The sequence below is a fragment of the Denticeps clupeoides genome, chromosome 10 (genome assembly GCF_900700375.1).
Source record: "Denticeps clupeoides chromosome 10, fDenClu1.1, whole genome shotgun sequence".
Classification (NCBI taxonomy): Eukaryota; Metazoa; Chordata; class Actinopteri; order Clupeiformes; family Denticipitidae; genus Denticeps; species Denticeps clupeoides.
In genome coordinates this window covers 2,810,573-2,833,160 of record NC_041716.1, presented here as the reverse complement: position 1 = coordinate 2,833,160, position 22,588 = coordinate 2,810,573, and the positions used below count along the sequence as shown (strand labels likewise).

Here is a 22,588-nt window from a genome sequence, read left to right as displayed (position 1 = left end):
CTGATTGCGTCCTGACACCAAATTATAACACCTTGGAGGCGGCACTCGGTCTGGCACGGCGAAGGTGTCTGTAAATACGATATACGAGATCTGATTCATTTCAGCCTGAGCGTGCAAAATCATGAGTATCACGGGCAGTGGCGGCCTAGCAGTTAAGGAAGCGGCCCCGTAATCAGAAGGTTGCCGGTTCGAATCCCGATCCGCCAAGGTGCCACTGAGCAAAAGCACCGTCCCCACACACTGCTCCCCGGGCGCCTGTCATGGCTGCCCACTGCTCACCAAGGGTGATGGGTTAAATACAGAGGACAAATTTCACTGTGTGCACCGTGTACTGTGTAGCACGAGTGACAATCACTTCACTTTCTTCTTATACAGAACGATAAAGCGATTCCCGATGACTGCGCGGTCATAAATCACATCAGCACACCAACATGCAAATGTCCGAATGACCCCTGACCTTCTGCTCGGGACGCGCAACACTGTCACGATAATTTCACTAATACTAATTTTCCTACGTGGGCCAGGACACCGATCACATTCATACATTAAAGTAAGCTCAAGTTGCTCCAGCAACGAAAGGCGCGGTAACTCACCGGCGCTCGAACCCGCACCGGGATCAGATGGGCGAACTACAATGTGAAATTGGGTTTTTTTTTTAGTTTTTGGGTCACTTTGGGCTGTTTTCTTTTTGTTCTTTGGTCACAAATAAAAATAAATAAATAAACAAACAAACAAACACTAGACCCAACGCCACCATGTCTCCTGAGAAGTGCATTTTTAATTCAAATGTCAGGCCAGTGTCAGAGGAGGCAGGTTCCTGTCCTGCAGGAACCCGGCGACGCCCCATCAGTCTCCACTCGACTCGGACGGAAAAAACAAAGAATGAACGTAAACAATGGCATGAAACAAGCGATGCTCCTCTGAGACGCGAATGGCCTCCGACCAACAGCGGCGCGACTGCGACGGGGGCGGGCGTGGCCTGCAGGGAGCGGAGAGGATGGGGGTGTGAATTTAAGGAGCCTCGGGAGGTCCAGAGGAACGCAGGCTGGGGTCTTGAGGTTGTATGTTCAGCTCCTTTTCTCTCTCTCGATAATTTGAGAAAAGAGAAATGTCACTCATAAATACTGGAAATGTCACAGACTCCTTCGAAATGAAAAAGAAAAAGAACCGAAAACCGCGTGAGTCCGGCAGTGTTTTCTCCTCAATTCACCTCCCAAGGAACAAACATACTTCCCTCGAATGAAAGCATTTATTCATATTGAGACAAGAAGTAATTCAACGTCAAAACGGCGCTTCTCGGCTGCGGGGGGGGCGGAGCCGGAACCCCGGCGTCAGTCCTCGAGGGGCGACGGTGGCCGCCGCGCTGCTCCAGACGTCCGCCGAGACGAACAAGGTCATTAAAACGCAGTTTGGTACATTAGTGTTCAAATGGGACAAAAAAAAAAAAAAAGTTACACAACCACAAAACGGGGCATCTGTGCACATGCAGACGTGTCCAACGCGAGTCTCGTGGTCGGGTCCTACGGGAAGTCCTCGTCTCGCCAAGAGCGAAACAACTTGGGGGGGAAAAAAAGAGGTGGGTTAAAGCCGCCAACGCACGACCCCACGTGACTCTGCGATTTAGCCCCGCCCCCCATGCCGCAGGGCTGCGTCGGCGCGCCTGTTTTAAATACGATATACGAAGGTATATCGTTAAAACCGAAACATGGCGTCTAGGCGGAGATTTAACGGTTTTTATAGCAACGGACAACATTGGGAAAATAGAGCTATTTTTGACATTATTATTATTATTATTATTATTATTAAGAAGCTCCCCGCACTATAACCATCACCAGGTAGTCCTCCTCGGTTTTGGCGAGCGTCTTGGCGCCGGCGTCCAGGAACTGCTGGGAGAAGTGGCAGGGCGGGAACGCGTGGAGGACGCCGGCGCCCGCCGGCAGGCTGATGACGCCCGCCGCCTGCTTCTGCTTCAGGTACGACACCAGGTTGCGCAGCGGCCGCTGCGTGGAGGACGGGGGCGGCTCCTCGGCGCCGCCCGGCACGGCCAGCAGGACGACGTAGCCGCCCGGCCCGGCCGCCTTGATGCGGCGCGACACCTCGTCCATCTTGGGCTGGTCCAGGCGCAGGCGCTGGGTGATCCTCAGCTGGGTGACGTGGCGGCCCGTGCTGCCGTCGAGCAGGAGGGACTTGGCCACGCCCATGTCTCCGTCCAGCAGGTGCATGTTGGAGGGGAAGTTGCTGTTCTTCAGCAGCAGGGTGCCCTGCCAGGCCACGCCCAGCTTGGGCGCCGGACCCTCTGCTTTCTCCTTCTTGGCGGCGCCCTTCCCAGCATCCCCCGCTTTGTGCTTGCGCTCTGCCGCCGGCGCCTCCGACTTGAGTCGCTTCTCTGCGGGGCGCGCCGGGGACGAGCGGGCGGGGCGCTCGGGGTCGCTCACACGGCCGCCGGCCGGGCTGCCCTCCACGGAGGCGGGGCGGCGCCGGCGCGAGGCCCACTCGCTGCTGCTGTCCGGGGACACGTCCAGGTGCCGGGCGTCCTCCAGCGCCCGCCTCTTCCGGACGGCGTCCCGCCCCGCCAGCTCCCGCTCCAGGGACCACGCCTCCCGCGGCCGCCTCTCTCGCTGCAGGTGCTCCAGCGGGTCGAACGTGGCCCTCGCCGCCCGCTCCCGCACGGCGGGCGACGCCCACTCGGCCACGGAGTACAGGGCGGCGGCCCGCTCCCTGAAGTGCAGCGGCAGCGGCGGCGGGGTCCTCTCCCGGACCCTGATGGCCTCGGGCGCGGCGTGGTGGAGCAGCGACTCGGCGACGAGGTCGTAGTGCGCCAGGGGGAGGGGCTGCAGGAACGGCTGCTGGTAGCGGTGCTCCGTCTCGGCGAAGTCCACCCGCAGGCGCCGGTCCGGCCCGCCCAGGGGGAAGCCGCGCATGTGGCTGCAGGCGGCCTGGGCGGCGTCCAGACTCTCGTACTGGATGTACGCCCAGGTGTCCCCCTTCCTGTAGTCAATAGTCCTGATGGTCCCGAAGCGGTCAAACTCGCGAGCCAGCGCCGCCAAGGGCACCCAAGGTCCGAGGCCCCCCACCCAGAGGCGCGTGGAGGGCGTGGCTTTGCCGTAGCCTATTTTAATAGGGTTCCGCCCCACCACTTTACCGGCCATGGTGAGCTTGGCCCGGTGGGCCATGTCCAGGTTCTCGAACTTGAGGAACCCGTACGTGCTGCTCTGGCCCCTCGTGGGCCGCTTGATGTCGACCTCCGTGATGGCGCCGAACCTCTCGAAGGCCCTCCGCAGGTCGCTCTCCGTCACCGCGATGTCCAGGTTGCCCAGGAACAGCGTCCGGTTCGCCCGCTGGTCGTCCTCCGGCGAGATCAGGTCCTCCTCGCGTACGAAGGCCGGCCGGAAGAAGGCCAGCTGGGTCTCCCGGTCCAGCGGCAGGGGCAGGGGCAGCGGCAGCGGCGGAGGAGGCGGCGGCGGCGGCGGCGGAGGTGGAGGCGCCGGGAGGCGCCCGAGCGCCAGCTGCTGCAGCCGGTAGTCCCGGTAGCCCGGGCCGCCGGGGGACAGGCGCCGGTGCGCGGCCGGCCCGGGCCCGCCCTCCGCCGGGGAGCGGCTGCGCCGCCGGTGCGCGTACACCGCCTCGATGCGCAGCGGGCGCTCGTGCAGCACCAGGCGGCCGCGCGCGTGCTTGGCGGCGCGCGCGTCCTCGGGCCGGCGGAAGTTGACGAGCGCGACGCGCGCGTCGTTCTCGCGGCTGATCTTGACGCTGACGTCGCCGAAGCGCTTGAACTCGTGGAAGAGGCCGTCCTCCACCTCCTCGTCGCCCAGCTGGGAGCCGAGCTCGCTGATCTTCAGGCTCTTGTACTCGGCCTCCGCCGTGACGTCCCGCTTCTCGCCGGCCAGACTCCGCCTGGCGGCGGACGAGGAGCCGCCGCCGCCCTTGGTCGAACTGTTTCCGTTGTTGGCGCCTCCGGAGGCCGAAAGGGAGGCGATCTTTTTGCCCCGGTCGCGGATCTCGTCGGCGGCCCGAGAGCGCTTCTTCGCGGGCGACCGCTCTTTGCCTTTCATTTTCACCGCCGCGGCGCGTTACGTCGAATTCCCCGCAAATCTCGTATAATCTACTTGCTGGCCGCCATTTTCTCGGAGGAGTGCAGTAGCCACGCCTCTTTTCGCGTCACGGCCGCCCGTGATTGGCTGTTCACGGGTGAGTGGTAGTGGGTGGTAGTAGCCTAGCGGGTAACACACTCGCCTGTGAACCAGAAGACCCAGGTTCAAACCCCACTTACTACCATTGTGTCCCCGAGCAAGACACTTAACCCTGAGTGTATCTAGGGCGGGGACTGTCCCTGTAACTATTGATTGTAAGTCGCTCTTGAAGGGCGTCTGGTAAATACCGTAAATGTAAATGAGACGCGTTGTCGCCATGTTGGCTCTTCTCGCTTCGCCCGAATCGTGGGAGCGGAAAGTCCTTGACTCAAAATGGCGAAGTGAGCTCGTAGTTACTCGCGGTTTAATACTTTAGAACCACAAGTGCAATGCACCGTAGCGTATTTTTAGAAGAAAAAAAGGTAGGAAAGTGCAATGCGAACGTTTCTGTGCCTGTTTCATTTGTTCTTCATGTGTATTTATTTTAACGGCGCAAATTACGCAAATTATCTGCAGTTTAGCAATCAAGACTGCAGATGGCGCCATCGGTCACCAGGCGCCTCGACTGTGCGTATAAACGTCGTACGTTTGAGTGTCGTTTTAACGGGATCGTGAGCGATGCGACATTTTATAGTCCGCGTCCAGTTCGATATCTGAGAACAACGCAACTATTACAAACTTAAATAATTCTATGGCCACTTTAAATTGACCAATAAATAATGAATTCTCTGTTTGTCCTACTCATTTGATGCGTCCAATTCATGCTTAATGCTGACACTTATCAACCTTAGACTAATATGAATTATTGATTAATTTCAATAGCAATAATAGTCGTTCATAGTTTGCCCAAATTTGCAATGCAACGGGTATATATTACTATTAATGGTGTCGTTTTGATTTGTACCACCATAACGTATGATACCGGCATCGAAGGAGTCACATGAATTTTCCAGAAATTCGAGGCGCCCCAATGCTCCACACTGTCAGTGGGTCCGGTGCGTATCTCCTGCCTTCATCGAGACACATTCTCGTTCTCTTCCATTACCACGTTCAATAACTTTATCTCATCCACTTAATCTGGGGGCCGCGTTGCTGGAGCGAGCCCCGCTGTCTCCGAAGGCCCAGCTGGAATTCCGAATTGTGGGTGTGGAAGCCGTTCCTGACGGGCCGGAGCGCTCTCCCCTCGATTGGAACCACATGTTGGCTCGCGGACAGGCGCAGCCGAGGCCCGAGACTGGCAGCTAATGTGTTCCAGCGTTGCTGTCGTGCCGAACACACAAAGAAATACTGGCCTGCGGCGCCCGGCCTGCTCTGAGCCACTTTGAAAAACCAGGCCCGTTGTTGCTGTTGCATCTTCAGCATTATCTAAATCGAGCTGGATCTTTTTGGAAGGCTGGCTGGCAGAACTGGCACTCAGACATCGCTTCCAGATGGCGCCCCGCGCCCCGGCATCGCAACTTCTGGAGCACCAGTAACTGCGGCCTGTAAGAACGTATTAACATCACGGGGAAAGCGCTGCGCGTTTTAGGGCGCTTCGAGCCAGCGAGCCTCAAAGCTACTGCATTACATGGCAACAAGATGTTTACATCGTCCAGGAATCTGTTTAATGGGGGAGAACAGTGCACTTTAATGGGGATTTAGATGCCGAACGACGCCTTCTATAACAAGACGCCACACCGCGTTTACTCCAGGCGCTTTTGCTCCTTGGTGGCTGGGATGGCGTCGTGATACTGTCCCGAGTTCTGCCATTTAGCAGTTAGCTCGTTGTTGGCCCATTCGGACAAGACGGCGGCACGGCATCGTCAGTCCTCATCCGTCTGCGGTCACGGCGTTCTTCACGAATGGCCCTGCCACCGGCCACTGACACACAAGCAACGGTGACCGGGTGACAGCGTTGTGTTGTACCCTTGGTCTGCGTGACACGCGTCCAAGAGTTCTTCAGACAGCGTCCAGGCACTCACTAATGGCAAAAGTATGCAACGCTCTGGGGTTCAAGCAATGGGCTGCAAACATTGTTCAATATTCAATATTCTGTTATCAGCCCAAGCAAATAAGGGTCGAGATTTCCACGAACACATCAATAAAAAGCCATTATATGAGTGATTATATACTGCGCGTTGACCAGTCTGTAATTACAGCCAAGACGAAACAGGGGGCAGCAGAGAGTTGCCAGATTGGGCGGTTTCCCATCCGATTCGGGGGTCTCACGTTCTACTCTGGCGGCGGACCAAAATAGACCTGTTATGAGTTCAGTAAAGCATTTTTAAAAAAATAAAAAAAGTATTATTTCAGCTCATCTGAAACCCAAGAATGCACATGTGCAAAGAAACGTGACCGTACAAAGAACAAATCAACAAATGCAAGTTAAAAGGTGGATTTTGAAACACGCCCACCACTTCCACCGTACTTACCAGCAAGGAGCCACCAGAGAAAAGAGACGGTGGCCAGGATAAGTTGTTAGGATGCTTTCAAGTTAGAAATGACGGTTGACACAAGCTGCCATTGCTCTCCATGTTATTATCACTTGCATGATTATTTGCTTTAGCAAATGCTTTGATGTATTCATATTGAAGTGTTCTGACTTTTATCTCTGCATATTTGTGGCTGTTTATTTGGTGTTTTCAGTCTGGCTGCTGCTGAAGGGTCTTTTGTTTTTTATTAAACAAGATAAGACAAATGTTTTTTTTATTCTGTTCTATTCTAATGCCATTCATAGCTCTACTAAATAAAAAGTAGTATCATATTTTGTGTGGTTTCCGGTGCATTTTGGGGTGGTAGTAGCCTAGCGGGTAACACACTCGCCTATGAACCAGAAGACCCAGGTTCAAACCCCACTTACTACCATCGTGTCCCTGAGCAAGACACTTAACCCTGAGTGTCTCCAGGGGGGGGGACTGTCCCTGTAACTACTGATTGTAAGTCGCCCTGGATAAGGGGCGTCTGATAAATGCTGTAAATGTAATGTAAATTTTGCCATTGTTGAAGCATTTATTTAGTTGGAAACAACCTGCTGTATCTGGCAACACCACAACAGAGACACTCCGGCATTAGGCGCATTAATTAAAAAAACAAAGCATTTATTAAAAAACGGAAAATATTTGTTTATGGCCGGTATGTTAATTAACACGCTTTTTCTCTGATTCGTTGGCACTGTTGATCACGCTTCAAAATGATTCCTGAAAAAGAATCAGCGTCTCCCCGGAAACGAGAGCTCTGCCGGTTCCGCTCGCCGTTTGCTTATTGCCTGCACTCGCACGAGGGGAACAAAAGTGTAAAGCCGGCGAGCCCAGTGAGCCGGCCGGGGTGGTGTGGAACGTGCGATACACACAATAACGTACATTTTACACGAGTATAGATGTGGAAAAGCGTCCGTGGGAGGGGGGGGGGTGCTGCGCGCGTCCAGCCCAGCCAGTTTGAGGGCCGGCCCCGCGGTCATGTCGGCCATGACAGCAGGCCGCCAGGCTCCTTGGCCTTCATCCTCAGCGTCACCAGGCCTGAAGGCTTGTATTCAGACTCGGGCCCCGGCTCGAAGGAGTGGGTCCCCAGGCCCCCGGGAAAGCCGTGCAGCGAGTAGAGGCCGTTGATGCCCGGGTGGTGGTGGTGCGGGTGGCTGGGGGACGCCGGCATGCCCATGAAGCTGGGCAGGTTGGCGTGGGAGTGGGAGTAGGGGGACATGCAGGAGGTCGGCATGTTGTCGGGGCCCAGGACGCAGCCCCCGGCGGCGGCCCCGCCCGCTCCTGAGCCGGCGCCGCCCGTCCACAGGTTGCTCTGCATCTGAGTGGAAGGTGAGGGAACCAGTAACCTGGTTTAATATAACTATCACGAATTATATATGTGTGTGTAAAACTGTCTAAAAAGACCATGCAGACATGTTGCAGTGCTGTAAAGATATTTGTTTGAGTTGTAAAATTATTCTTTTTTTTTGTCTGTGAGAACCATCATAGCCAATCAACTAAGGCTGCTGTGAGAATGATTCAGCCAATAATATTACTTTTCTGCCGATGTTTTATATAGTTGAAACTGGCTGTAATGTAGCTGTGGAAATGATTTGTTGTCTGTGGACGAAACAAATTTTCATTTGCGCTGTGTGTCACGTGTCTGTAACTGTAAATGGTTTGTATTAACACGTATTTAACTGCTCGTACAATGGTGTGACGGCTAGTTGTGGTTTTATTTATGACCAGTGTCTGCCTGATTCTAACCTTTGACCCACAGCGGAATCCCTCGGGCACATTAACCGCGGCAACCGTGGATGCAACATGGATGTAAAGTGAGAGTGCTGCTCCGTGTACCTGGTAGGTATCGGAGCGAGGGAGGAGGGAGATATCGTATGTGGCGGCGAAATGGTTGCGCACCTCCTGTATCTTCCCGTAGCGCTCGCGCTTCCTCCACTTGGCCCGTCGGTTCTGGAACCAGACCTGCGGAGCGGGCAGGAAGAGGAGCGCGGTTCACATCACACAGGAGGCCTGTCTACAGAGCGACCATCACTGTCCATCACGCGCGCAACACCACAGAACCCAAACTTTTCATTTAGCGTAGAAAGTCCACGTAAGAGCACCCTTTAGCCTAAACCATTTATAAACAGGAGCGTTTTTAGCTTGAAGGCTTGAAGATTTTTTTTTAATATCTCGTTTTGAATAGTTCATTATATCACAACAGACAGGACAGAATCCAAGAGAGTGAAATGCTGTCATCGCGGCTAATATATGGAAGTTTACTGCCCACCCTGATGTGTAATATTTCAGAGACGCGAGTCTATTTTTCACGTTTTGTAAAAGAGACATTAATTGACATCACTTGACGTGTAGTGTAGAAACGTCATCATTTTGAGGAATAATTCCGGTGTGGAAGGGCGAGGTCGGCCCACCTGAACCCGAGCTTCGGTCAGCTCCGTCCTGAGGGCCAGCTGCTCCCGGGCGTAGACGTCAGGGTAGTGCGTCTTCTGGAAGACCTTCTCCAGCTCCTCCAGCTGGAACGTGCTGAAGGTGGTCCGGTTGCGCCGCTTCTTGTTTTTGCCCGACAGGTCGATGGAGTCGGCGATGGAGTCTCCCGGCAGGCCGCCGGGCGGCTCCTTCAGCTTGCCGCAGCACTCCGAGTTCAGCACAGCGTAGGCCAGCGGCTTGGAGAGGGACTTCTGCCCCCCTGAGAAGAAAAATCGTCACCAGTCAGCCAGACATCTACGTCTACATCTACATGAAGGTTCCCGTGTGTAACAACAGAGTGCTTTTCAGTTGGTGTCGACACGACGAAGCCGACATGAAGCCGAGAGATGCAGAAGGCCGACTTTCTTACCCTGAAAAATATTTATCTGGTCCAGATGAAGGGACTAACAGTGCAGATCTTACAACGTCACTCAAATCGACTCCGTAACGAACCGAAACGAGATGAAATATTCCATTTCTGACCAGCAGCTGATGTTCGTTACGCGGGACAACATAAATCATCATGAACGGCATGGAAATTGGACCATAACTCCGTCAAAAGACACGTGTCAGCAAAATCGGTTTTAATAATCTGCATGACATCGAAATTGGTATTTTGTTACTGGATCAAAATGAAAGTTTAAATGGGGATAATAATGTAAAATTGTAACAATGCCGCAGAGCCACGTTGTAATTCATGATTGTTTTAAATTTAACAGACAATTGGTGGAAATGTAATAAATGTTAATCTTGAGTCTGAATTATAGATGATTTATGCATTTTTATACTGATAATAACGGAGTTAATAATCTGTCGTTGTAATAATGCTTTTGTTGTAACTGGAGCAGAGATCTTGGGGGGGGGGGGCACCAGGTTAAACGAGGCTGAACTTTCTCATGCCGAGTTCTGGTCCGGGGACGTGGTCCCTCGTCACCACAGACATAACGTCCCCACTGCGACCCGTTCCGCACAAATAACAGCACCAGACGGTTTGCAAGTTGGCCCTGTAATTCATCTGAATGTAATTTACAATTTTTACATCTTTAGTGTAAATTAAATTGTAATTTAACAATAAAATGGCAGTATTTATACATACGTATATATATATATATAAACACACACAATTATATATTAGTGTGTGTGTGTGTGTGTGTGTGTGTGTCACTCAAAACCACAAATAACTACAAGGTTTAAAATGTGAAAAGACTGACATGCCATTTTGGCACCGAGGTTTTTATTCGTTTTAAATAACTGAACGTGAATTTTTTTCCATTGTTACACCTCCATGCTTTTAATAGTAATTCTGTAAAAACCTTTTCAACCCCCCTGAATTTCCCTGTTTCCACACCGTGCCAGCCAGAATTCAATTTTAACTGACCGACAGGCCTTCACATCTGGACGTGACCTTTCGCCTCCATTTTTGGGGGGATATGAGACAAATCCTCAGTATTCCAAACACCTTTGAAATAAGAAATGTTGAGTTCCTGAAAGTCTCCAGTTCCCCAGATTCTGGTCCACGTCCCACCGTCCACCGATAGACAAAACAGGAAGTGGACTGGGCCACATCACCGGGGTCCCACACTCCCCATCAGAGTGGGACAAGGACGGGGACACAGCGGCGAAAGGAATCGTCCCCTTCACTGCTGTCCTCCGGAAATATGAAATAAATGCCAGTTCTGATGCCGGCTCGGATTGTGAGAACATTCTAGAACCCCGATCTACAGAACCATCTCTGCTTCATCTCGACTTTTTTTTTTTTAAAACTTGAGCGCTTAAAATCACGGAGACTCGCAAATTTCCGCACAATTACAGCTATTCGTTAAAATAAGGAGCAGCGGCCAGAATGTAGATTTATTTCTCCCGAAAGTCACTTCTATTTAAAAAAAAAGAAGAAAAAAAAAACGAATTTAATGCGGCTCGGACGGTCCTCCACGTCACCGAATTTACCGCCTTCAAAGAATAAAAATCCCGCCATTTATTCAGTTTTTTTTTTTTATTATTATTATACGAAAATGAAAATATTTTTTTTTCTTATTATGATGTGTGATGTATGGTGGTGGTGATGATGATGGTGGCGGTTTAACGCGTCTCCACTCACCTTCAGCAGGACCGTAAAAGTCGCCTTTCCCGCCCTTCTGCTCCTGATGGACGCCCTCCGCGTATTTGCCGCCTTTCCCGGGCGACAGGCGGGAACCGTGACCGGCGGCGGCGGCGGCGGCGGGAAAGCGCCCGAGCTCCGGCGGCCCGAAGAAGCCGAGCCGCGGCTGCGGGGCCGGCGCGCCTTTGCGCAGCTCGTCGCAGGGGAAGAAGGAGCCGGACGGCGGCCCGGGCTCCAGGCCCGCGGGGCTCCGCGGCGGCGGGCTCCGGCTCGGGGGGCAGAAGGACAGGCAGCCGTCCGCCTCCATCGCGCCGCGGCGGCGGAAACGCTTGTGCGGCGGCGGAGCGCGGACGCGGGCGTTGGGTCTCGGGTGGGCGGGGCTTGCGGGAGCGGACGGGGACCTGTCACGATCAAGCGCGAAAAGTGTCATTTTAATTACGCCACGTCGACCGACCGCGACACTGGTGCCAAAAACTGCAAAACATGTAAAACGTCATATTAATACATTTTTGAAATCTAACAGCATTGCTAATATTTCAAACGTGTGAAAAAAGAGCAAATGCAACAATTTTTCTTCCTGTTAAACTGCAAATCCAAAAGATAAAAGACATAGTTTCGTTTATATAATCTATTTATTTATGAATAAAAAAGTCACGTTATGCCCCACGTGTCTGTGAAAGAGTCGGATATATATATACATATATTTTATATATAAAAATATATATATTTTTTAAGTCCACGTAGACCATAATACAATTAAAGTAATTTTAAAAACGAAAAAGAGTAAATGCCTAAATAGCTTTTTAAAAAATATCTTTAAACCAATATATTATTTCGATATTATTCATGTCGTTAAAATTACTGTTGATGTGTCCTGTACTGAGTCAATTATCAATTTTGTTTTTTGCCTTTTTTTCTTCATTTTAGTTGAAGATGTTGATCCAGATTACTTTGCATTTGAAAATAAAACAATGTCATAAAATCAAAAATCAATAATGTTGCAAATTATTTTCAACCTACAATATAATTGTATGTAATTCTAATACAAATAAAAAAATATGCAAAGAAATGTGGACCTACATTTTATACATTTACTTGTAAGTTACGTCTTTTCTCTTTAAACACAGGGACGTAGAGCAGCACTCGGACTGCGCCCCGTTGTCCCCTCCTGCGCTGGCGGGGTGTGCCTGAAAGCCACGACTTTTACGGTAACTAGAACCTGTTGATATTTACACGCCAGCACCAATCTCTGCGCGCCATCTTTAAACACGAAGGCCTCCGAGACGCTTGGAAGATGTCTCCTGGTCCTCTGCGTGGAGCCAAGCTGACTGACGGGGGGAGTAAACAGCAGCAGGCAGGGCCTGGCTCTCTCTGAGCCCCGCTCACGGCTTCCTGGTGGAGAACCCCTCCTGCCAGGCCTCGTTTTTCTTGTCTTTGCGTTTTCGCGTGGGTTTCGCTCGTATTGATGTGTGGCAGCATTTATTGGAGGATGGATAAAAGACGAGACGACGGTGGCTCGTCCTTCGCTCCCAAGCTCACATGCAGTGGACAGAGTCTTCTCTCCCGTTTCAGGAATGATGGACGCTGTTCATGCGCATGGTCCAATTTTAAAGGTGTTTTTATTACAATCTACAGAGATGAACACAGGAAAGCAGAAAGTGGCTGCATGCTGGAGAGGAACTAACTACCCGCCCAGCCATTTTGTTTCACTGCTCCAGTGGTTCAGAGGATGCTTTTATGAACAGTTTAAAGTGGGAGGAGCCTGTAGGCACGATTGGCAACTCTCGCACACCCTATAATTTAAACCCCTTCCTGTCAGTACGTCACATACACAAATTAGCCAGAAAAACTGCCAAAAATGTCAATAATTGTTTCAGCTAACAGGGTTTTTGTTCCTGACGCGCTCAATCTGGCAACGCGGCTTCCTGCAATCACCTCCGTTTTCCTCGTAATTGTGATGGATCGCGCCGCTGGACTCTGTTATGACCACCAGGCCCTCGTCCGCTACCAATCACACAAATACATTACCAGTCAGAGGTCTGGACGGCCCTGCTCTGTGGCGGCTATGGGCACTACGATGGGGCCATTTTGGCTCCAAATGGCAAGAGACATGTTGAGAAATTGTTGTAGTATGTGAAGTGAAGTATGTTTGATGAATCTGTTCAGCGTTGCCGCGTGGTGAGATGCTCATTAACGTGAGTAACCGTCCCCGTTCTCCAACTTTTTGTTTATTACTTGACCTCACGTGTGTTATTTCGCAGTCCAGTATCTGCAAGGTCCATGAACGAGGGGGTGCATCCAAAATGTGGAATTGTATTGTAGATGATTGGCGTTCGTATGAAACAATTCTGACCGAATCGTACACCGGCGAACCTCCTCAGTGCGTTCGAACTGTGGGGACGATGCACGAACAGCCGCGTTTATTTAGAATGTTGTTTTCGTGCAGCATAAGAACGTTTCGTCAGGTCGCGGGACGGGGTTAACACCCATGACAAGCACTTCCATGTTGGCCCTCAGCTACGGCGCTTCCTTGAAACCAGAACCCCAGCTGAGTAATACATTCCAGAGCCGAACACGGGGGAGCGCAGCCAGATCTTGGGGTGGGGGGGCTGGGGGGGGTGGTTTCAGGTACCGGCCCGTGGACTACGAGAGGAGCCCGAGCGGTTCTCCGTCGAGGGGACCTCGCAGCGCGGGGCAGAGACGGGCTCTAACGCGGCCACCCTGTTTCCTGGACCCGGGGCCCTGAACCTGTCCCTGGCTTGACCCCCGGACAGGAAATCAGTCCAGTCTGCCTCGTGCCACAGCCTGGCTCCGGGGCTCCGGGCACAGACGGCCTGGATGAAGGGACGCCGTGGCCCCAGGCCGTGGGACGGGGGCAGTTTCGCAGCCTCCGAAAGACGAGCGCACGCCCTGAGCTGACCGGCTGTGAGTTGTGTTGTAGCAAAAATAAAGGAACGCGGTTCGAAGCGGAGGCCGCGCCTCTCCGTATCCGCCATCTCTGGCAACTTATTTTGGTCACACGACCACCTGCTGCTGAATGACGGAGTTTTTCGCATCTAGAACTAACAAAGACCAAAAACGTGTTCATAGCGCACACACTGCAATTAAAATGCTTTAAAATGGCATTAAAATGCACAAGCATGCAACAGATTGTTCACACACAATTAAAAGCAATGGGAAAAAAATGTATGAAAAAATGAAAATCGGAATTTAATTTCTGATTTTTTTCCAATTTATTCCGTAACCCGTAATAAATTGCCGAAACAATCACCCCGCAGTTTTTCTGACATTAGTTGTTCCAAGGAACAGAGTGAAGTTGAAGGCGGGTGTGAACCATATAAGGGTAAATAAAGACTTGCAGGTGCGTAATGTGGTATAAAGAGCAAGACGCATTTATAAAAGCTGAGCCGAGACCCTGATCTGGTCCCCGTCCCATGACGTTTCCTTCGTGTAGGCTTCAGATTTGAGTGTTGCGCGGGACAAGCGGAGCGTCCCACATTTGACTACTTGGGTGATCTTGCCGCTGGACGGGGACAGGAGGAGTGCGAGGGAGAGCAGGGCGGACAGGGAGATCTCTGTGGTGTTTTTTTTTTTTTTTTTTTGTCTTCCTTAAGGACCCCTCGACCATGTGTGGGTCCCTTTGTCCCCGCCGCTCGCGAAGGAGCAGCAGCCCAACCTGAGGTTTGGATTAGAATGGGCGGAGGAGAGGGAGGGGCCTTAATTGAATTACGGGGCATGAATGCGGAGAGACGATCCCAGATGAGCTGCGCCGGTCTCCCCTTTAAAGACCTCTCGCTCACAGAGCGCTCCTCTGTCCGGCGGCGCGGTGGACGTCCGGGGAAATGACTGACAGCTGCTGACCCCGGGGTCGTCAGGCGGCACAGAGGCAGTCTGGGAAACGGGGGGGTTTGTTTCGGAAAGCGGTGGGGGGGGCACCTAGAGGAAAGTGGGGCGACTGTCCTCCCGGTGACCCCGAGGGAAGTCGCACGAAGCGTTGGAGCAAAGCCACGAATCCGAAAAAATAAAACAGCACATTTACACGCCAGTTTATGACACGGCAGGGACGAGGACACGAGCGCGTCTCAGTTAAACAACGGAATTCTTGAATTCTTGGAAACCAACGTAGGAGGGAGATTCGCGCCGAAGTCTGGACGCCCTGCTCGGTGGCGGGTACAGAGCCTGAGCTCGAGGCCATTCTGAAGAATCCAGTGCAAGAAGCATATTTAGCCTTTGTTGCATGAGGAGAAGGTGAAGGAGGTTCGATGAACCAGCTTTTGTTCGCTATCGTCATCACCAGAAGCCGCGTGATGAGATGCTCATTGACGTGAGTGGATGATAAGAAAGGACTGTTGGAAACCGTCCCCGTTGTCCAACTTAAGGTGGTGGAGAGAAGACACAAGTGCGAAAAGCTGCCGTCACAGCAAAAGCTCCCTGATTTGGAGACACGCAGATCTTCAATGTTCTGCCGTATTTTTTATTGGTTATTACATAAACTCGTGTGTGTTCTATTATGTGAAAATGCAAGATCCATATTAACGGATCAAATTAACGGTGGCTGATCAAATGAACAATTCGTTAAAAAATTACATTCAATAAAACAAATTTACGAGCAGCAAATCGTACAGACTGGACGTTTGCGACCCGACCCGACTCTAGCGGCAATTTAACTACTGTGAGGTCTGGATTTACAGTCTCTGTACAATATCTGGCTCATGGGGCACGTGATGAAGCCATCCACAATGAGCACGTAGCCTGTGTGACAGCTGTCAATCATCCATTTTTGACCGCTAATGCAAACGCCACAAAAGGTCGCGTTCTGGTGGGAAGAAATGATTGCACTCCAACAAGAAGGTCGGTTCGATGCTCTTATTCAGGACACAGGAAACCTTTACAACCAAACCGTGCATCGGCTTGGAAAACGGTGCCCAGTGAGGAAAGAGGGATGAGAAAGCCCAGGGGTCATCCCCGAGAAGGCCCCAAATCCGGTAACCAGATCAACGTTGTTTACCAGCACCCGAGCCGCTGGACATGGACAGTAGGCCTGCGTCGAGGGAACGTAGCGTGTTGAAGAGTGTCCTTGGAATCAGGGGCAGCCTGGTGGACCCTCGTCTGCAGGAATCCACCAACAGGCACGTCAGTGAAGACATCTGGACGTGAGCTAAAAATAAATGACCCCCCTCAAGGTGTTTACGGTGGACGGGGAAGCGGTGGCGGAGAGTCCCTGTGACCTGTGTCCCCGATGACCAGCTCGCCGAAGGTCTTCGGGATGGATGCACGGCCACGGGACTTTCATTATCCGGGGCCCAAGGACGGGAGCGTCAGAGTCCCACGTCTTCCCCGGTCCAAGCCACTGATCTCGGTGTCAAAGCCGCCGCCTGCGGTAAAGCTGAACGCCGGTTACGACATTTTGCACGCTCGACTGGAACGGATCTGCTCTCCTGATGCACCGCCAGCCAAACGTTTGGACACACCTATTGGTTTCTGGCTCTTTCTGCTCATGCATGGGGAAAGCTGGTAAACAACGTGAAACGTTTCGCACTCGAGGCCCTTCGATGACAGCGCTTCACACTCTTGGCTCCTCTCGACCGGTCCTGAAGGAGTTCCTGTGTCGAGAACTTGTTGCAGCTTTCCCTTCGCTCACACTAATGCTCACATGTCATGAAGCGGCTTGTGATGACAGGGACGTGCAGAGCCGGCATGAAGGTAAAGACAGGCCACTCTGAAGCGCGTCCATGAAACCAGCGTCCATCACTGAAATGAAATGGAGATGGCAGGGCGGGGTTTTCATCAGGCTAGTAATTCATTAAAGGATATGAGACCTGTTCAGAATGTATTAGTACATTTATGAGGGTTCCTGTGTGTGGGATGAGACGCTTTTTCAAATTTCCATTCATGACGTGACAAAGAAATGGACGACGTCGTCCGGACAAAAACGGGGCAGATCAGGTCAACTCGTTTCTTTTAATTAAATATCATAAAACAAAAAATATATATATATAATAATTTCTGGCACGACGACAGCGGACAGAGAGACCAGAGCCTTCCTCTCCGTCCCGGAAAACAGAACCAGAACCTTCCGTCCCATCCCGGAAAAAAAAGATCCAGAATCTTCCATCCCGTCCCGGAAAACAGAACCAGAACCTTCCGTCCCGTCCCGGAAATAAAGAACCAGAACCTTCCCCCCCGTCCCGGAAAAAAGATCCAGAACCTTCCGTACCGTCACGGAAAAAAGAACGAGTCCTGAAAAAGATTTCAAATCCGCGTAAAAAATCATAAAAAAAAAATGAAAAAGTAAAAGTAGTTTTGGTTTTATATTTTCATAAATATGAACGTTATATGGCAATTCATTTGAATATATATTTAATTTAATGGGCAAATACATTTTCATTTAAAACTGAAATAATGTCAAGGTAATAAAAAAAACAAACCAACAGGATAAAATTAGTTTTCTTAAAATCGAATAACAGGACAAAAGACGCTGGATCTATTTTTTTCTAGAACGCCTGAACCAATAAAATAAATCGTAACAATTTCAAATTGGATTATGTTTAAATTACTCGGGTTATGGGATAATTATAATTTTTAAGAAACATTATATTAATTTAATCTAACACAGACCTGCAGCCCATGATATTTTCTAGCAACATTTAGTGTTGAATCTATTAAACAAGAGTCTGATTATCGGCCCTTTTTCGGCCCTTATCGGTCTGGAAAATATTCCCGGTAATTAATGGCAGGGCTGCGCGTACTGGGCATGCGTCGTGGTGGATGGAGCAGGTAGAGCTTCTCTAATGCATAAACCATTTACATCTTAGGAACATGTTTTTAAAAAAATTAAGAAGATGGATCCAGAAAATTCAATTTAAATGAATGCAGCGTCTCATCAAGTTGCGGCAATCATTTGGTCGAAATTTTCGTTTTCGTTCTTCAAATGTTCTGCTTGAAATGGAACGTTTGAACAACTGACTGTTCCTAATACAGTCCTAATTGAGTCAGAGAAAGAGAGAGAAAAAAAAAAGAAAGGACAGACATTGCAAATTGTCCCTAGCAGTTTTCCGCATTGACAAGATCTGGAGTATAAATGGAAAATATGGTGAAATAAGTGGCCTTTTAAAGTCTTTTCCCAGAGGCAGGGAATTGTGTCGTCTAACTGAAAAAGAAAACCAGCGTTGCAGATGGCATCTGGTTAAATGGAGAAAAGTCAGAATAGCACCAGTGGAAATGGACAACGGTGGGATTTTAGACAGCGCGAGAGAGAGAGCGAGACGGCAGAACCCGGGATGCCCGGGTCCGGGGGTCCCGTGGCCCGTGGAAGCAGATGGATGCAAGGCAGCTGTATAAGCTCAGTGTTAACAGGAGCTACGGGGCTCATCCTGCCTCGGATGCCTCTGGGCCCTGGACATTCCGCGAACCTTTCTATCTGCTGCCAATAACCCGGCCTGCCAGCTCTTCATCATAAGCACCCTGCCTCTCTCCCTGCCTGCTTCCATCCCCCCCGGGCGCCTCTTTTCATCTCCCTCCACGTACACCTTCCTCCGGCCCGGGCTCCTCGCGAACAGGAGCGGGCAAGCGGGTCCCTCCGACCACAGGCTCGGGGAAGGCCCACCTCGCGAGCCGATCCCTATCACGGGCTGGAAGGGGGAAGCCTCCTCGCCGACGGTCCCAGCCCCCCCCGCCGCCCCCAGATGAACCGGAGGAATGCGTGTTCCAGCGGCGGGACCCGGGCTTGGCTGGAAAGTGGTCGAGGCTGCGTGACTGAGGTCGGGAACCGGATCAGACACACTGGCTTCTCCTCACCAGAGGAACATTGCTTCCACGTTGTCGCGAGTCAATCCCCAATCCGAAAGGCAGCGGCCCCTCTCTCTCCCTCGCCAAGGACCGAATCAAACGTAAACTGAAGCAAGGCCGAGGAATGGGAAGCAGATGCAAATGGCCGTCGGCGGAGAGCGCGGGCCTCGCCGCGGCCTGGCCGAAAGCTCGGGAGGCTCCAGACCTTCCGAGCTGATAGCGGCCCCCGTTCCTCGCGGACCCTTTGACATTATAGGCATGAAATGAGCAGATGTCGAGGATCCACCGCTCGGTGTTTGTTGGATTTTGAGGGGATTATGGCGAGGTAAGGGGGTGCCTAGCAGCGCACCGGAGGCTAACAGGCGTGGCCGAGGGCAGAAAATCTCGTTTGTGCACTTCCGAGTGCGGGGTTCCGTTACGGAACCGTCCAGGGGTTCCACCTCTGGCCTCCACCTGAACAAGTCCAGGACGTGTCGCCTGGAACGCCGATGATTTGGTGGAGGAACTTGTCCTCCAGCCCACGGTGTCCTGGGGCATTTCAGTCCAATTACTGTGTCCACTCTAAATCCAGCGCGAGAGGAAAGGAAAACAGGACGGGAAACCGGATACGGAGATGAAGGCCAGAGCGCAGAGACCCCCGGCTTTCGGGTCCCAGACTACTGTATCGATTGCCCGGGATCCGGAATGTTCCGGCAAGGCGAGGTGCGGCGGCGAAGCGGCCGGTCCCGGACGGTCCGGCGGCGGCGCTCCGGCTGTGAACCCGCCCCCCGGACGGCCCGGTCTTCCACCGCCTGACCCGGCCCCGGGCGGAGAAGCCCCCCCGCTCCAGGCGTCCCTTCCCCCCGCGCTTTCAAGAGCTCCCTGTGTCACCAGACTGATTAAAACAAACACGGCCCATATTTTGGTATCTAATCCAATTCCACTCTTTGTCTTCAAGGCGGCCCCGGAGCGCGCGGAGTATTGGGTGTCCTGGGATTCCGCCTCCCCCCTCCCTCTGTGACGGCTCTTGGATTTCAAACACTCTGGGACATCCCATATGGCGGGCAGAGAGTAAATAGAGTTATAACAACTTTCGTGCAGTTGCTTCAATGCGGTATACGCCGAGTAGTGCAATAGTGACGGCGGAGCTTTGCACCAGTGCATGTCTTTTTTGGCCATGTTGCAAGTGTGTAAGAGCGTGTGTGTGTGTGTGTGCGTGCGTGTGTGTGTGTGGGGTGGCCCAGGATTGGTATGAGGATCAGAGGATGAAAGTGAAGGCGCTCAGGAGGTGGTGCGGGACACCGGAGGGGGAGGGGGCGCAGGGCAGGGCCGTGTTTGTTGTTTCATTAATAAGGGCATGTCGGCCTCGCCGGGTCAGGCCTTTCTTTCCAGCACCCGGGCGTGTTTACAAGCGCTACCAGGACACAGGCCCGGTCCGGGCTCAGAGTCTGGAATTAGTCCTCGTTGGTACCCGGGGCCACAGTTGGGACAAACCTGGCCTTCTGATTGGCTGAGAGGTATCATGGATGTGACATTGTAAGATGTCAATGAATCTGAAGCTGCTCGGTAAGGAGATTTGTCAGGGCCTTTCACACCAGAGGAACCACATCTCAGATCCTACAGACGCTGGTGGACGTTCACCTTTTTTGGAACTCGGGTGGATTTGTAGATTTAAACCACGTTCTACACCCACCACACACGGCAAACACAAAGCTCCGATCGCCACGTCCTCCATTTTCCAGGTGCTGAAGGAGGACCTAGCGAGCCCCATCTCAGTGACCACAGCAGGGCATTCCTTCTCACGTAATATAGATAATGTGCACAATGCACAGCACTGTGTATTCCGCACATGGGCTATAACCATGAATAATTGAACTAAATGTTGTAATTAATGCTGAATTGTGATATGGTTATATGTTGTGTGTGTGTGATATATATGTATATATACATATATATATATACACACACACACACACACACAAACACACACACACACACACACAGACACACACATATACATATATAGTTTTATCTAAACGTTTCAACTATCATTTTGTGAGCTTACCCCTGATATCATGCAGCCCCACTGGGAATGCGCTGAGAGTTTAGGTGGAGACGGCAGCCCATGCATCAATTATATGCTCATAATGCCTTATAGCAGGGACAGAAATATAGAGGTGGCGTTGCTAGATGCTCTCAGCTTCCCGGCGTTTTTTTTTTTTTCTCGGCTGGTGAGTCTGGTTTGACTTACCGAAGGCACCGAGGGCGACGCACGACTACTGGACAAATCAGTCCTTGTGCAAATCTGATTTTATTGCTGAAAGTAAACGTGTCAGCTTCACTCTGTCTTCCTAATGGCGTTCCGCTCCATCCACGCGGGCCAATCATAACAGGTACAAGGCATCTTCTCAGGGGTGGCTGGGACATCTGTCTGTAGCACCACCTAGTGGCAGAAGAACATCTCTGTGTGCTGCTTCAGCGTGGCTTTCGTGAAGAGACAGCGAGACCCATTCGGACCCTGGTCTCCGTTTTCGGGCTTTCCTTTAATGAAGGTGTTAGGGCTCGTCGGTTGGCCTGCAGCTCGCCACAACTGCAACTGTTCCTGCACCTCATTGGTCAGGTGGGGGATCCCGCTGGTGGAGCTCAGATGCACGTGGGCCAGGTTCAGATAACAAACAAAGAAAACAGCAAGGAGCTCTGCAGGAGACACTGAAATGGCTCCGAAAAAAAAAAACTAAAAAGTCAAATGATGTATAACTTGTCAAACGCTCCCCATCAAGGAAAAAAACTCAAAGCAGCAATGATTCAGAAGCACGCCGCCATAATGGAGCTGGTGATGGATGGCCCATTAGCCCGGCCCGCTTTGAGCAACCATCCATTCCTCCGTACCGAGGAGGGCCGGGCCCGGGAGTTATTATTACACGCGACTTCAATGAACGAGAGGAGAGCGCTGGGTCCCAGATATACGGCCATAATCGCTCCCTCTAATGGCCCTGACTTCTTAAGTAAAGGGGCTGCTGGGGACTTTATGAACCCCAGGACGGTATATCAACGTCCAGGAGCACGGGGGTTCTTTATGGCCCGTCCACGCCGCTCTATGGCCAAACTGGAGTTGTTTACGGTCCTACCTGTGCAATGTGCCCACTGGCGGATCCTAATGTGAAAAAGATGGAGTCTCCCTTACAGTCCAGCACAGACTGTAAACCGGTAGCTGTCTGCTGACCCCTCACCTCTGGGCTGGAAAGGCACATGAGCGCAGTGTGACTGTGTTCAACCCGAGGACCATGCAGCACGATAAGCTGGTGTGGATATTCCTGCGCGATCACAGCAGTTATAACTGAGAAAACCCCACTTTCAAGCGGCACGGCTCGTGAAGGAACAGCAAGGAACAGCACTCAGTATACTCACATACAGTACATTCGTTAATAACCTATGTTTTCATGTCTTTAAGTGATGAAGTTATCTTTAGTAAAGTTTCAAATGCATCTTTAAAATGACTATTTTCACCAGTTGATCCATGTTACACTATAAATCTAAGATGCCTCTGTTTCACCACTGTGTGAGCAGTTGTCCCTACCCTGTTTGGCTCTGACATGGACTAACTGGATTTTGGTCTTAAGTTTTTGACCGAAACAGGTATTTTCCTTGCTGTCTTCGGCTGCTCGTCGTCC

The 22,588-nt window shown here is 51.5% G+C and overlaps 2 protein-coding genes across 3 annotated transcripts; both read right to left on the bottom strand.

Annotated features, from left to right (window-relative positions):
- Positions 1-1,235: 1,235 nt before the first annotated feature.
- Positions 1,236-4,429, bottom strand: rbm15 (RNA binding motif protein 15). Its single transcript, XM_028994842.1, has one exon. The coding sequence runs from the start codon at positions 4,050-4,052 to the stop codon at positions 1,803-1,805; it is 2,250 nt and encodes a 749-aa protein (XP_028850675.1). The 5' UTR covers positions 4,053-4,429; the 3' UTR covers positions 1,236-1,802.
- Positions 4,430-7,186: 2,757 nt separating this feature from the next.
- alx3 (ALX homeobox 3) lies at positions 7,187-11,465 on the bottom strand. Of its 2 annotated transcripts, none has more exons than XM_028994311.1 (4): positions 11,151-11,465; positions 8,998-9,272; positions 8,423-8,548; positions 7,187-7,904 (listed from the first exon to the last, which is right to left on the bottom strand). In XM_028994311.1, the coding sequence occupies exons 1-4, from the start codon at positions 11,455-11,457 to the stop codon at positions 7,563-7,565; spliced, it is 1,050 nt and encodes a 349-aa protein (XP_028850144.1). In that variant the 5' UTR covers positions 11,458-11,465; the 3' UTR covers positions 7,187-7,562. The 2 variants fall into 2 exon arrangements, with proteins under 2 accessions (XP_028850144.1, XP_028850145.1); XM_028994312.1 differs by having other exon boundaries at positions 8,486-8,548.
- Positions 11,466-22,588: the final 11,123 nt, after the last annotated feature.